The sequence below is a fragment of the Dreissena polymorpha genome, chromosome 8 (assembly GCF_020536995.1).
Source record: "Dreissena polymorpha isolate Duluth1 chromosome 8, UMN_Dpol_1.0, whole genome shotgun sequence".
Lineage (NCBI taxonomy): Eukaryota > Metazoa > Mollusca > Bivalvia > Myida > Dreissenidae > Dreissena > Dreissena polymorpha.
The window spans coordinates 107,342,551-107,358,909 of NC_068362.1; the positions used below are offsets into that span (position 1 = coordinate 107,342,551).

At 35.3% G+C, this 16,359-nt stretch overlaps 1 protein-coding gene across 3 annotated transcripts in view; it reads right to left on the bottom strand.

Annotated features, from left to right (window-relative positions):
* The window catches only part of LOC127842678 (short-chain dehydrogenase/reductase 3-like), a 21,244-nt gene extending 12,605 nt beyond the window's left edge, over positions 1-8,639 (bottom strand). For all 3 annotated transcript variants that reach the window (XR_008031819.1, XM_052372316.1, XM_052372317.1), the window contains exons 1-3: positions 8,350-8,639; positions 2,549-2,671; positions 1,623-1,763 (exon numbers count right to left, since the gene is read on the bottom strand). Coding sequence is in view for 2 of the 3 variants with exons in the window: in XM_052372316.1 (XP_052228276.1) it covers positions 1,623-1,763; positions 2,549-2,671; positions 8,350-8,538 (453 nt within the window). In the remaining variant the exon portion in view is untranslated. The remainder of the gene's footprint in view (positions 1-1,622; positions 1,764-2,548; positions 2,672-8,349) is intronic.
* Between the last annotated feature and the right edge of the window lie 7,720 nt (positions 8,640-16,359).

Below are 16,359 nucleotides of genomic sequence, written 5' to 3' on the forward strand. Positions count from 1 at the left end.
GTGGTATGTCAGGTAAGCGTTGTTTTGTCAAAGTATCAATCAAATCTAATAATAAATAAAGAAGTTATGGCAATTTTAGCAAAATTTAATAATTTGACCTTGAGAGTCAAGGTCATTCAAAGGTCAAGGTAAAATTCAACTTGCCAGGTACAGTACCCTCATGATAGCATGAAATTATTTGAAGTTTGAAAGCAATAGCCTTGATACTTTAGAAGTAAAGTGGATCTAAACACAAAATGTAACCATATATTCAAAGTTAATAAGTCAAAAAAAAGGCCATAATTCCATAAAAATGCAACTTGTCCTTTACTGTCCCCTTATGATAGTTTGCGCGTGATCCAAGTATGAAAGCAATATCTATGATACTTTAGGGGTAATGTGGAGCAAAAGACAAAACTTAACCAAATTTTCAAGTATAAAGGGCCCATAATTCCGTCCAAATGCCAGTCAGAGTTACATAACTTTGCCTGCACAGTCCCCTTATGATAGTTCATAACTGTTGCAAGTATGAAAGCAATAGCTTTGATACTGTAGGAATAAAGTGGACCTAAACACAAAACTTAACCAAATTTTCAATTTTCTAAGTATAAAAAGGGCACATAATTCTGTCAAAATGCCAGTCAGAGTTTCATAACTTTGCCTGCACAGTCCCCTTATGATAGTGAGTAAGTGTTGCAAGTATGAAAGCAATAGCTTTGATACTTAAGGAATAAAATGGACCTAAACACAAAACTTAACCAAAATTTTCAATTTTCTAAGTATAAAAAGGGCACACAATTCTGTCAAAATGCACACCAGAGTTATCTAACTTTGCCCGCCCAGTCCCCTCATGATAGTAAGTAAGTGTACTAAGTTTGAATGCAATAGCATTGATACTTTCTGAGAAAAGTGGAGCTAAACACAAAACTTAACCGGACGTCGAAGCCAACACCGACGCCAAGGTGATGACAATAGCTCATAATTTTTTTTCAAAAAATAGATGAGTTAAAAAATGAAGGAGAACCATTTGAATTATTTTACCAAAGGAACACATAATGAACATTTGCGTGAAATTAGTCACAAATATTACCATAAAGTAAGAGGAACATTTTTGCAAATTTGTATTGTTGTATTGTAAAGATTGTTGAAGATATAGAGGATTTTTTTTCAAGAACATAAAACTTAAATGCAAATCAATGACCCACTAACACACCCAACCAATTTTTGATTATCTATAAGCCAAGATTTAATGCTAAAAATTTATGCAAGAAAAAAAATTGGTATAAAAAATGACAAATTTGCAATTTGCTTGCATTAAAAAGTGGGAATCTTCATCAATTGAAATACTTGCAGAAGTAAGTGAGTGAATGATTATCAAAACATGTATTAACCCTTTGCATGTTGGGAAATTTGTCTTCTGCTAAAATGTTGTCTGCTGAATTTCTAAAATTAGCATTTTCTTTGATTTTTTTCAAAGAATACTAACAGAATAGCAAACAGTTTGGATCCTGATGAGACGCCACGTTTTGTGGCATCTCATCTGGATCCAAACTGTTTGCAAAGGCCTTCAAAATTCGGTTCCAGCACTGAAAGAGATACTATAAAGCCATCAAAAGCACAAGTAATAACCTAAGATAACATACCCAAATATGAGCCAAAGTGTTTACTCTCAAGCTGTACTCAAACTCACTGTCGGTGGTGTCCAACAGTGGTTTCCCACAAACGACACCTGCATTGTTGATCAACAAGTTCACAGGACCGATGGTTTGTTGCACTTCTTCAGCCTTAACAAAATTGCAATTTTAATCAACACACATTTTTACAGTCATAAAGGCTGCGCTGAACTTAATATTATAATCTAGCCAGTCCCTGGAATAAATGCATGTGCATAAAGTATGGTCATAGTGCAGTTTGCTTATCAGGGACAAGATTTTCTGCCAAAACAGGATTTTTGTTTAGAAGAACTTGCTTTTAACCAATATTCCCAATAAAGCGGAAATTGTTGTCAATGATTAGCCTGTAGCCTGTTACTGAACAGGCTAATATGTGATGATACTTTAAGCACATGCATTAAGTCTGGTGTTCCCAGAGGCCAGTTCAATTATTAAGCCAACAAGACCTGTGTTTGTGAAACATAATGCCCCCTTCTGCGCTTTAAAGCAGCATTATATGTAGTTTACAGAAAATTGTTAAGTCCAAGGCCCATAACTTTGCCAAAAAACAATGGACCAGAACGAAAATCACAATTCATCTGTAGGTCATGTTGGTAGACTCACGTACAGCACAATATCTGAAAGCGTTGCTTAAAAAACCTCAAGGAATCTGAATGCTAGACAGACAAAAAGACTGACAGTAGGCATCAAAAATATCACTAGCTTGAATCATCATGCAACTGTTGAATAAATCAGTAATATTTCAACTTGCTACATAGTATTTCAATTAACCCAATACCATGGAAAAAGTCCTAGACTGTGTAGCCCTTGATTGCTGTATTAACTTAAACTAGCATCTGTATATTTATGGAGTACACTTGTTTATTTATTTTTAAATAGACTTTAATTTTTCTCACCGTTTTGTAAATGTTTTCTCTGGAACTGACGTCGGTCTTGAAGTATGTTGCCTCTACACCAATGGCCTGTATATCAGACTGCGTATTCTTAAGTGACTCAACATCGCGGCCCCAAAGAATGACCTTTATTGAGAAATAAATTGTTAAACAAGGGCTGTTTGTAAAACATGCATGCCCCCCATATGGGCTGTCAGTTGTAGTGGCAGCCATTGTGTGAATACGTTTTATGTCACTGTGACCTTGACCTTTGACTAAGTGACCTGAAAATCAATAGGGGTCATCTGCCAGTCATGATCAATGTACCTATGAAGTTTCATGATCCTAGGCCTAATTATTCTTGAGTTATCATCAAAAAACCATTTTACTGTTTCGAGTCACTGTGACCTTGACTTTTGACCTAGTGACCTGAAAATTAAGTGGGGTCATCTTCCAGTCATGATCAATGTACCTATGAAGTTTCATGATCCTAGGCGTAAGCATTCTTGAGTAATCATCCGGAAACCATTTTACTATTTCGAGTTTCGTGACCTTGACCTTTGACCTAGTGAACTGAAAATCAATAGGGGTCATTTGCCAGTCATGATCAATGTACCTATGAAATTTCATGATCCTAGGCATAAGCATTCTTGAGTTATCATCCGGAAACCATTTTACTATTTCGAGTCACTGTGACCTTGATCTTTGACCTAGTGACCTGAAAATCAATAGGGGTCATCTGCAAGTCATGATCAATGTACCTATGAAGTTTCATGATCCTAGGCAAAAGCGTTTTTGAGTTATCATCCGGAAACCATCTGGTGGACGGAACGAGGGAAAGGACGCACCGACCGACCAACCGACATGTGCAAAACAATATACCCCCTCTTTTTCGAAGGGAAGCATAAAAAAGAAAGATATTTTATAACTGTATTTAATCATGATAATGCAATATCAAATCAGCAAATTTCATTATTATGTGCTACATGTCAAGACATTTATAAGACAAACACATTTAAACCTAGTTCCCATATAACAGTATGTCTATGTTACTACCTGTAATTCTGCGTTTGTGAAAGATAAACTTATGTATAGATGGTAATATGTCTACTTGAACAGATAATTGTTTTCCAAGCTAATAATTGCATATTTTGTTAAATATTATAATATATAAATACATGTATAAATATACCCTACAACAAGAGCTGTCTCAATATGACATATGCCCCCGAAAAACGCTTTGATAGAAGTTATGAGCATTTTTTTAAACCTAAACGCAGATTTCGAAACCTAAATGCGTACCCTTAGTTCAAGGACTTAGGTCAAGGTCAAAGGGGTCAAAATTTGTGTGCATATGGTGTGCCTTGTCCATATACACATGAATACTAAATATGAAGGTTACATCTGAAGCAACACAGAAGTTATGAGCATTTTTCGATACCTAAATGCAAAGTGTGACAGACAGACAGACTGATGGACGGATGGACAGACGGACGAACAGACCACTATATGCCCTCCTTCGGGGGCATAACAAATTGCCTTGATGGCTCTTAAGCGCTCACCTTACTTAATGGTAATCCATCTTAAAGACTAAAACTAATGATTAAAATGTTGACCACACTTGACCCAGATTTATGTTTAGACTCATTTTAAGATAAACAATTTCATCAAATTTCATCAAGATAGGGTCATTAATATTTTTTACAAAGTGTTTACTTTTTTTTCTAAGAATTATTTTTTTTTTAAGAAAGAAGTGTCTTTTGACTTATGCTTATTAGATTAGTAATGTTCCAACTCGTCCAGCTGATGTGTATCATTTCAAAAAGCACTGCTGTGGTTGAGCAAGGATTTAGCATCATGAACCTGCTGTGCTCTCCATTATGCAGCACATTCACACAAAGCAAACTTACTCATCTGATGCTTACCTGCACCTGTGTGACAAAACATTGGAGGAGCTGTGTGATGCTTTCAAAAACAGAAATCAGAGAAAAATTGTGCTGTAACTTGTGTGACTAACCAGTGTTTGTTTTGGTCAAAGATATCTGCTATAAGTATTTGACTGTACAGTTCTTATCTCAGAGTGTAACTGTAACTGAAAAACAAAATTGCAGTACTTGATTTAAACGTTGATCATGCCCAATATTGCATATGTTTATATAAAGAAGACAAAATAACAAATGAAAACAAATTTATTTGTTAAACCACTGACTTATTTAAGCATGATAAATTCACAATGTTTTCCCCAAATGAGCTGTTTCATCGAAGCAAAATTCCCAAAATGGACAATTTTGTCGATAAAAAATTCCCAATTTGGTAAGACTCCTTTTCCCAAAATAGGCAGAAAAACCCCTGCAGTCAATTATGACTATGTCAGACATCCATGACAACCAAGGCCTGTGGTTTAAAAGAAATCATCATGTATCTATGGACATTAGTCCACAGGTATGTAATGAACATCAAAGAAATTATAATTATATCATTTAAAAAAAACTTTGACAAATCAATCATTTGGGTTATAAATAATCAAAATAATAAACCTGTACAGTAACTGTGAAAAGAACTTCAATTCTTGGTAAGAAAATATATACCCGGTAATATGAGATTTATAATTATATAAATTACTTCCCTTGAAAATAATTGTCTGTAACAAATCTCTATTTTTAGTAACAAATAATTAAAAGCCACTACCGTGACTGTAGATTCACCACTCAAAATGTGCAGCTCCATGAGATACACATGCATGCCAAATATATAAAGTGGCTATGTTCAAAATTGAATAATTTTCTCCCTTTTTAAAGCTTATAACATGTACTTCCCTTATGGTTCTTGACCTTTTACCACAATGCGTTTGTCAGAAACATATTGCCGCCTACTGCGCCGCTTTGATTTATTTAACAAAAATATATACGTGGACAGGTCAGATAACTATGTCCATTTAAAGCTTATTACTTCCCTTGACTATGTTTTTTGCACCCTAGACCTAGAAGATTGATGTTCACCTTGAAATTTTACCACTCAAAATGTGCAGCTCCATGAGATACACATGCATGCCAAATATCAAGGTGCTATCTTCAATATTTAAAATGTTATGACCAATGTTAAGGTTTTAGCACGACGCCTATGGCAGACGGCAGAAGACGAGCTGGCTATGAAAATAGCTCGGGTTTTCTCAGAAAAAAAAATCAGCTGTGGCATTATACGATCAGATGTGCAAACATTGTCAAACGGTTGTTAAATTAACAATTTGAAGGCAATTATGCTGAAGAAATATGAAGGTTCCCATGCAAATTTAGTCTGTATATAGACGAGTGTCTGCCAATAAATATCAAACTAGTAATACAAAACTTACCACAAGTATGTAAAAGCACCTGTTTTGATCATTTTTAGTAAGATAGTGTTATTCTAAACAGTAGAAAATAGCTTGTTTAGATAATGCATAATGACATTAATATGATTTCCTTTCTATTGTGTAATTAATAAATTGGTTGTTTCTTGTTGTTCCATGATAAATGTTTGTGCGCTAGTTAAAAACCAGCATTGTTAATTTTGTAAAAGGTAATAAAATGTGACTTCATTGATTTCACAGTTTTTCATAAGAAAACATCACTTTGTAATTTCATATACGTAAATATTCTTGTAAGTTGATGACAGTGTTTTAGTATTACTTATTGTGCAACTATTATTTTATGTGCAAATAAAGGATGCAAAGTGTTTTGTATCTCCACACAATACTACATACCTTTTTATATATGTACCAAATATATATACTAACATCATATACATGCTTCTGCTAGCGGCTAAGCCAAGAAAGACAATGACTGACATATATTATAAATAAGTTCATATGATTATTGATAATCTATGATTTATTGTATGTGTTCTTTGAATGTTTAAATTAAAACAAGGGCTGTTTGTAAAACATGCATGCCCCCCATATGGGCTGTCTGTTGTAGTGGCAGCCATTGTGTGTATACGATTTTTGTCACTGTGACCTTCACCTTTGACCTAGTGACCTAAAAATCAATAGGGGTCATCTGCAAGTCATGATCAATCTACCCATGAAGTTTCATGATCCTAGGCGTATGCGTTCTTGAGTTATCATTCAAAAACCATTTTACTATTTCGGGTCACCGTGACCTTGACCTTTGACCTAGTGACCTCAATATCAATAGGGGTCATCTGCGAGTCATGATCAATGTACCTATGAAGTTTCATGATCCTAGGCCCAAGCATTCTTGAGTTATCGTCTGACAACCACCTGGTGGACGAACCGACAGACAGACCGACATGAGCAAAGCAATATACCCCCTCTAAGGCCCTCTTCTTCGAAATATGGATGATATAACATTTATTATATTTGCATTCGAATGGCATCTATACAGCTACAAACTAAGTATATGCAGTTTAGACTATGATTTATGAATTGCTACAAAATGGCTAGTTTTTTAGAGGTGACCAAATTTAAACTTTTCAACAATATTTTGCAACAGAAAATTAGAGCCCTCCAAGATACCTGTATTTATGCACTATTTTAATTGCAGAACAAGTATGCTGTCTTTCTGTTCCACATACTTATACATTGATAATTAAATAAAATCCTGGCAATCAAAATTGATTTGACACATCACATTATTTGGATTATTTTACCCAAATCAGTGTATGCTAAAATCAACTGCTTTAGCAAGCTTAAGTTTAATTGAGACATTTGCTGAAACAAACTGTTTCCTGGGTAGGACCACAGGGCTCGAAATTAACTTTTTTCTACTTGCAAAACATTACGAGCAGTTTTAATACCAACTCGCAAAATCAAAAACAGTCTCGCAAATTTTGCAGAAAACATACAAAAAAGTTTGAACATTAATTGAGTACTATTAAAACAAAATAAAAAGTACTTAACATACACATTTTATTTCTGCAATCATACAAATATATCAGTTCCTTGGACAAAAAGGGTATTGTTTTCAAATATAAGTGTGTCATGTTCACTCAGAAAACAAAGTTTAAGTGTCAGTTTGGGATATTTTTAATGGGTTTTCAAATATTGAAAAAAATCAGCTATGATATTGTGTGTTGAGTGCGACGTCACCAAAATACAAATCAACGGTTAACTTTGCTTTATATTTCGTATTTTTATTACCGTCTGTAGGCAAAAAGAAACTAATTATGTTTGGCTTCGACGCCATGTCTGTTTTGCGAGACTGTTTTTGATTTTGCGAGTTGGTATTTCAATGAACAAAGGTGAATAGTTGACTGTTTCACGTTCAGTAAAAACAGACGTTTTTCAGACGTTCTATAAATTGACCTACGGTTTAGCGTTCATGACGTCGAGTGCATTTATATTACTAGTTTTTTTTCCACTATTTCTTTACTTGCAAAAAAATACTAGTGGCTTAAAACTTAACTTGCAATCAGTATTTTTCACTCGCATTTTGCGAGTGTGCGAGTGTTAATTTCGAGCCCTTGGAACAGTACTTAGTGTCTTTAGGGTGATCTAAAGAACGCTCCCACTTATATATGACTTAAGGGATCAATACAGAGACATCCCAGTGACTTAGCAGACACCATATCCACTATACCCCAGCATTCAAACCAGCTTTAAATTCCTGCGGCTAGAAAACACACAAAATTATAAGATGGTAGATCTAAAAACTAGGAACATATGTTACTCGTTTGACGATTTAATTTTTGGATGCATTACTTTATTATTGAAACAACTATAATATTTTGAACACAATAATGTACATATATTTATTTTCAAAAAGTACATGGTAATCAAAAAAGCTTTTGCCCGTAAATTAGGTAGCACCTATTATCATATTACCTACATGTTTGGGTTTCTGTGTTGCCAGCGCCAGTGCAAGTCGTCTGCCGATGCCTTTGCCACCGCCCGTGATGAGTATAATCTTACCTTTCACGGATTTCTTTGATAAAAACAAATAGACAGCCCATTCTTTCAAAGTGTTTTGGATCACGCATATTGTCACCTTCAGGGCAAACCATATTTCAGAAAACATGTTTCGTTAAAATAACAAATATTCAACGGAAACAGTAGCCGATAGCTTTAATCTTCGCAAATCATCACTTTGTTTACGGTCGTGTCTATATTGGATCCTAAATAAATTGCTACAATGGATACCAAATCTATATATTTGCAGCATCGTTTACGACAATGTTTGATTTTTGTTTAATAAATTATTTGAAAAGAAAATCGCTGTAGATAAAGACCAAATTTGGATTAAAGGGTGTCAAAGTATCAATAAAACTGTTGATATGCACAATGGCTACCAGTAAAATCTGTCTTTTCAACCGAAGTACCGCTCGTCAAAACAAAATTGTATCTATTCTAGACGATTTCAAGAATCTAGCCAGCTGTATTGATACTTACCAAATTTGGATCCATTCTAGACAAAAAAATTCAAGAGTCTAGCCAGCTCTTTTGATAGAGTCTAGCCATCTCTATTGATACCGAAATTGGATCCGTTCTAGACGATTTCAAGAGTCTAGTCAGCTCTCTTGATGCTTACCAAAATTGGATTAATTCTAGATGATTTCAATAGTTAACCAGCTATATTGATACTTACCGAAATTGTATCCATTCTAGACGATTTCAAGAGTTAGCCAGCTCTATTGATACTTGCCAAAATGGAATCCATACGACAATTTCAATAGTCTAGTTCTATTGATACTTACCGAAATTGGATCCATTCTAGACGATTTCAAGAGTCTGGCCAGCTCTAGTGATACTTACTAAAATTGGGATCCATTCTAGACGTTTTCAAGAGTTAGCCAGCTCCATTGATACTTATCAAAATGGGATCCATTCTAGACGATTTCAAGAGTATAGCCAGCTCTATTGATACTTACCGAATTTAGGATCCATTCTAGATGATTTCAAGAGTCGAGCCAGCTCTATTTATACTTACCGAAATTGGATCCATTCTAGACGATTTCAAGAGTATAGCCAGCTCTATTGATACTTACTAAAATTGGGATCCATTCTAGACGCTTTCAAGAGTTCGCCAGCTCCATTGATACTTACCAAAATGGGATCCATTCTAGACGATTTCAAGAGTATAGCCAGCTCTATTGATACTTACCGAATTTGGGATCCATTCTAGATGATTTCAAGAGTCTAGCCAGCTCTATTTATACTTACCGAAATTGGATCCATTCTAGACGATTTCAAGAGTCTAGCCAGCAGATCTATTTGTACTTACCAAAATTGGATCCATTCTAGACGATTTCAAGAGTATAGCCAGCTTTATTGATACTTACCAAAATGGGATCCATTCTAGACAATTTCAAAAGTCTAGCCAGCTCTATTGCATACTTTCTAAAATTGGATCCATTCTAGACAATTTCAAGAGTCTAGCCAGCTCTATTGATACTTACCAAAATTTGATCCATTCTAAACGATTTCAAGAGTCTAGCCAGCTCTATTGATACTTACTTAAATTGAATCCATTCTAGACGCTTTCAAGAGTTAGCCAGCTCCATTGATACTTACCAAAATGGGATCCATTCTAGACGATTTCAATAGTATAGCCAGCTCTATTGATACTTACCGAAATTGTATCCATTCTAGACGATTTCAAGAGTCTAGCCAGCTCCATTGATACTTACCAAAATGGGATCCATTCTAGAAAATTTCAAGAGTCAAGCCAGCTCTTTTGATACTTACCAAAATTGGATCCATTCTAGACAATTTCAAGAGTCTAGCCAGCTGTATTGTTACTTACCGAAATTGTATCCATTCTAGACGATTTCAAGAGTCTAGCCAGCTCTATTGATACTTAATAAAATTGAATCCATTCTAGACGTTTTCAAGTGTTAGCCAGCTCCATTGATACTTACCAAAATGGGATCCATTCTAGACGATTTCAATAGAATAGCCAGCTCTATTGATACTTACCGAAATTGTATCCATTCTAGACGTTTTCAAGAGTTAGCCAGCTCCATTGATACTTACCAAAATGGGATCCATTCTAGACGATTTCAACAGTATAGCCAGCTCTATTGATACTTACCGAATTTGGGATCCATTCAAGACGATTTCAAGAGTTGAGCCAGCTCTATTTATACTTACCGAAAATGGATCCATTCTAGACGATTTCAAGAGTCTAGCCAGCTCTATTTATACTTACCAAAATTGGATCCATTCTAGACGTTTTCAAGAGTATAGCCAGCTGTATTGTTACTTACCAAAATGGAATCCATTCTCGACAATTTCAAGAGTTCGCCAGCTCCATTGATACTTACCAAAATGGGATCCATTCTAGAAGATTTCAAGAGTACAGCCAGCTCTATTGATACTTACCGAATTTGGGATCCATTCTAGATGATTTCAAGAGTCTAGCCAGCTCTATTTATACTTACCGAAATTGGATCCATTCTAGACGATTTCAAGAGTCTAGCCAGCTCTATTTGTACTTACCAAAATTGGATCCATTCTAGACGATTTCAAGAGTATAGCCAGCTTTATTGATACTTACCAAAATGGGATCCATTCTAGACAATTTCAAAAGTCTAGCCAGCTCTATTGATACTTACCAAAATTGGATCCATTCTAGACAATTTCAAGAGTCTAGCCAGCTCTATTGATACTTACCAAAATTTGATCCATTCTAGACGATTTCAAGAGTCTAGCCAGCTCTATTGATACTTACCGAATTTGGGATCCATTCTAGATGATTTCAAGAGTCTAGCCAGCTCTATTTATACTTACCGAAATTGGATCCATTCTAGACGATTTCAAGAGTCTAGCCAGCTCTATTTGTACTTACCAAAATTGGATCCATTCTAGACGATTTCAAGAGTATAGCCAGCTTTATTGATACTTACCAAAATGGGATCCATTCTAGACAATTTCAAAAGTCTAGCCAGCTCTATTGATACTTACCAAAATTGGATCCATTCTAGACAATTTCAAGAGTCTAGCCAGCTCTATTGATACTTACCAAAATTTGATCCATTCTAGACGATTTCAAGAGTCTAGCCAGCTCTATTGATACTTACTTAAATTGAATCCATTCTAGACGCTTTCTAGAGTTAGCCAGCTCCATTGATACTTACCAAAATGGGATCCATTCTAGACGATTTCAATAGTATAGCCAGCTCTATTGATACTTACCGAAATTGTATCCATTCTAGACGATTTCAAGAGTCTAGCCAGCTCTATTGATACTTACTAAAATTGAATCCATTCTAGACGATTTCAAGAGTCTAGCCAGCTCTATTGATACTTACCGAATTTGGGATCCATTCTAGATGATTTCAAGAGTCTAGCCAGCTCTATTTATACTTACCGAAATTGGATCCATTCTAGACGATTTCAAGAGTCTAGCCAGCTCTATTTGTACTTACCAAAATTGGATCCATTCTAGACGATTTCAAGAGTATAGCCAGCTTTATTGATACTTACCAAAATGGGATCCATTCTAGACAATTTCAAAAGTCTAGCCAGCTCTATTGATTCTTACCAAAATTGGATCCATTCTAGACAATTTCAAGAGTCTAGCCAGCTCTATTGATACTTACCAAAATTTGATCCATTCTAGACGATTTCAAGAGTCTAGCCAGCTCTATTGATACTTACTAAAATTGAATCCATTCTAGACGCTTTCAAGAGTTAGCCAGCTCCATTGATACTTACCAAAATGGGATCCATTCTAGACGATTTCAATAGTATAGCCAGCTCTATTGATACTTACCGAAATTGTATCCATTCTAGACGATTTCAAGAGTCTAGCCAGCTCCATTGATACTTACCAAAATGGGATCCATTCTAGAAAATTTCAAGAGTCAAGCCAGCTCTTTTGATACTTACCAAAATTGGATCCATTCTAGACAATTTCAAGAGTCTAGCCAGCTGTATTTTTACTTACCGAAATTGTATCCATTCTAGACGATTTCAAGAGTCTAGCCAGCTCTATTGATACTTACTAAAATTGAATCCATTCTAGACGTTGTCAAGTGTTAGCCAGCTCCATTGATACTTACCAAAATGGGATCCATTCTAGACGATTTCAATAGAATAGCCAGCTCTATTGATACTTACCGAAATGGGATCCATTCTAGACGTTTTCAAGAGTTAGCCAGCTCCATTGATACTTACCAAAATGGGATCCATTCTAGACGAGTTCAACAGTATAGCCAGCTCTATTGATACTTACCGAATTTGGGATCCATTCAAGACGATTGCAAGAGTTGAGCCAGCTCTATTTATACTTACCGAAAATGGATCCATTCTAGACGATTTCAAGAGTCTAGCCAGCTCTATTTATACTTACCAAAATTGGATCCATTCTAGACGTTTTAAAGAGTATAGCCAGCTGTATTGTTACTTACCAAAATGGAATCCATTCTCGACAATTTCAAGAGTCAAGCCAGCTCTATTGATACTTACCAAAATTGGATCCATTCTAGACGATTTCAAGAGTATAGCCAGCTCTATTGATACCTACCAAAATGGGATCCATTCTAGACAAATTCAAGAGTCTAGCCAGCTCTATTGATACTTACCAAAATTGGATCCATTCTAGACAATTTCAAGAGTCTAGCCAGCTGTTTTGATACTTACCGAATTTGGATCCATTCTATACGATTTTAAGTCTAGCCAGCTCCATTGATACTTACCAAAATGGGATCCATTCTAGACGATTTCAAGAGTCTAGCCAGCTCTATTTATACTTACCAAAATTGGATCCATTCTAGACGATTTCAAGAGTATAGCCAGCTCCGTTGATGGTTACCAAAATTTGATCCCGTCTAGACGATTTCAATAGTTAACCAGCTCTATTGATACTTACCGAATTTGGATCCATTCTAGACGATTTCAATAGAATAGCCAGCTCTATTGATACTTACCGAAATTGTATCCATTCTAGACGTTTTCAAGAGATAGCCAGCTCCATTGATACTTACCAAAATGGGATCCATTCTAGACGAGTTCAACAGTATAGCCAGCTCTATTGATACTTACCGAATTTGGGATCCATTCAAGACGATTGCAAGAGTTGAGCCAGCTCTATTTATACTTACCGAAAATGGATCCATTCTAGACGATTTCAAGAGTCTAGCCAGCTCTATTTATACTTACCAAAATTGGATCCATTCTAGACGTTTTAAAGAGTATAGCCAGCTGTATTGTTACTTACCAAAATGGAATCCATTCTCGACAATTTCAAGAGTCAAGCCAGCTCTATTGATACTTACCAAAATTGGATCCATTCTAGACGATTTCAAGAGTATAGCCAGCTCTATTGATACCTACCAAAATGGGATCCATTCTAGACAAATTCAAGAGTCTAGCCAGCTCTATTGATACTTACCAAAATTGGATCCATTCTGGACAATTTCAAGAGTCTAGCCAGCTGTTTTGATACTTACCGAATTTGGATCCATTCTATACGATTTTAAGTCTAGCCAGCTCCATTGATACTTACCAAAATGGGATCCATTCTAGACGATTTCAAGAGTCTAGCCAGCTCTATTTATACTTACCAAAATTGGATCCATTCTAGACGATTTCAAGAGTATAGCCAGCTCCGTTGATGGTTACCAAAATTTGATCCCGTCTAGACGATTTCAATAGTTAACCAGCTCTATTGATACTTACCGAATTTGGATCCATTCTAGACGATTTCAATAGAATAGCCAGCTCTATTGATACTTACCGAAATTGTATCCATTCTAGACGTTTTCAAGAGATAGCCAGCTCCATTGATACTTACCAAAATGGGATCCATTCTAGACGAGTTCAACAGTATAGCCAGCTCTATTGATACTTACCGAATTTGGGATCCATTCAAGACGATTGCAAGAGTTGAGCCAGCTCTATTTATACTTACCGAAAATGGATCCATTCTAGACGATTTCAAGAGTCTAGCCAGCTCTATTTATACTTACCAAAATTGGATCCATTCTAGACGTTTTAAAGAGTATAGCCAGCTGTATTGTTACTTACCAAAATGGAATCCATTCTCGACAATTTCAAGAGTCAAGCCAGCTCTATTGATACTTACCAAAATTGGATCCATTCTAGACGATTTCAAGAGTATAGCCAGCTCTATTGATACCTACCAAAATGGGATCCATTCTAGACAAATTCAAGAGTCTAGCCAGCTCTATTGATACTTACCAAAATTGGATCCATTCTGGACAATTTCAAGAGTCTAGCCAGCTGTTTTGATACTTACCGAATTTGGATCCATTCTATACGATTTTAAGTCTAGCCAGCTCCATTGATACTTACCAAAATGGGATCCATTCTAGACGATTTCAAGAGTCTAGCCAGCTCTATTTATACTTACCAAAATTGGATCCATTCTAGACGATTTCAAGAGTATAGCCAGCTCCGTTGATGGTTACCAAAATTTGATCCCGTCTAGACGATTTCAATAGTTAACCAGCTCTATTGATACTTACCGAATTTTGATCCATTCTATACGATTTCAAGAGTCTAGCCAGCTCTATTTATACTTACCAAAATTTGATCCATTCTAGACGATTTCAAGAGAATAGCCAGCTGTATTGATACTTACCAAAATGGGATCCATTCTAGACAATTTCAAGAGACTAGCCAGCTCTATTGATACTTACCAAAATTGGATCCATTCTAGACAATTTCAAGAGTCTAGCCAGCTCTATTGATACTGTATGTATGAGTTATGTAATATATATATATATATATATTTATGTATTTACTATGCAGCTTTATAGTATTTATAGGATCTAACATCTTTCAACAAAATATGTGTTTTTGAATAGTTAGTTGAGTGGAAATTAAATGGCTATTTTCCTTTTTTGTTTAATTTGGCTGAAATGTGATGATAATGTTTAAAGTAAATAAACTACCTAATTGCTTAACATAATCATAATTAATTTGAATACAATTAAGCATGAACTGGGTTTAGCTTTTGAGCCGTTTTGGCGGAAAAGCCCTACTGATTGCTAGGATGACATTCAAATCCTGATTTTACGCAATGATGTTTGATCCATTATTTCCATTTTTGATTAATACGGTCAACAGTAATAGCGTTTCAACCACTATTTGTTCCATGGTCATTCAAGTTGCGTTTGATGAATCCCAGAGTTTGTGAAGCTTTCTTGGTTGCGTTATCGATACGAGTGTTTAATTTCAGATTATCACAAAGATCGACTCCTAAGTAAGGGTGATGTTAAAGATTTTCGAGGGTTTCGTTATTTATAGTATAGTTGTAGTCTTTTCTTAGTGGAGTTGGAGATATTCATGATGGCGCATTTTTTAACGTTAAACTCCATCTGCCAAGATTTGCTCCAATATAGGTTTATATTTTCCATATTAACAATGAGTTTCATGTAAACCTGATGAATATTATTTTGTGTATGTTCCTCTTGTGTATAATTTTTTACCCTGTTAATCACTAGTATTAAATATTAATACTATCGGATACAGAGAGGTTTGTAAATAACTTTCAAATAATCAGAACCGTATATAGTGATATTTATCTTAATTATTAAATAAAGGTTGTTTTTTTCCGTTATTTTATTATTTAAATCTATAAATTTATATTGCAATTATGGTGTGTAGTTAATTTTAAACTTCTAAGTTGAATAACTGTGCTAAATTTCCCTGTACATGATTCTAAGATCTGTTTACATCTTACTTATAGGTCAACCCTCAGCAGATTGAACAGCTGTTTTCAGGCATATATACAGCTGTAGGTCATGATCTTACTAATTTTTCCACTCACTTTAACACTCCAGTCCTTGTAAACATTATCTACTATGGTGGAAAGTGTACGCAGTCATTTTAAATTGCTGGTATAGGTAAAAGTGAAGTATTCTAGTAAGAA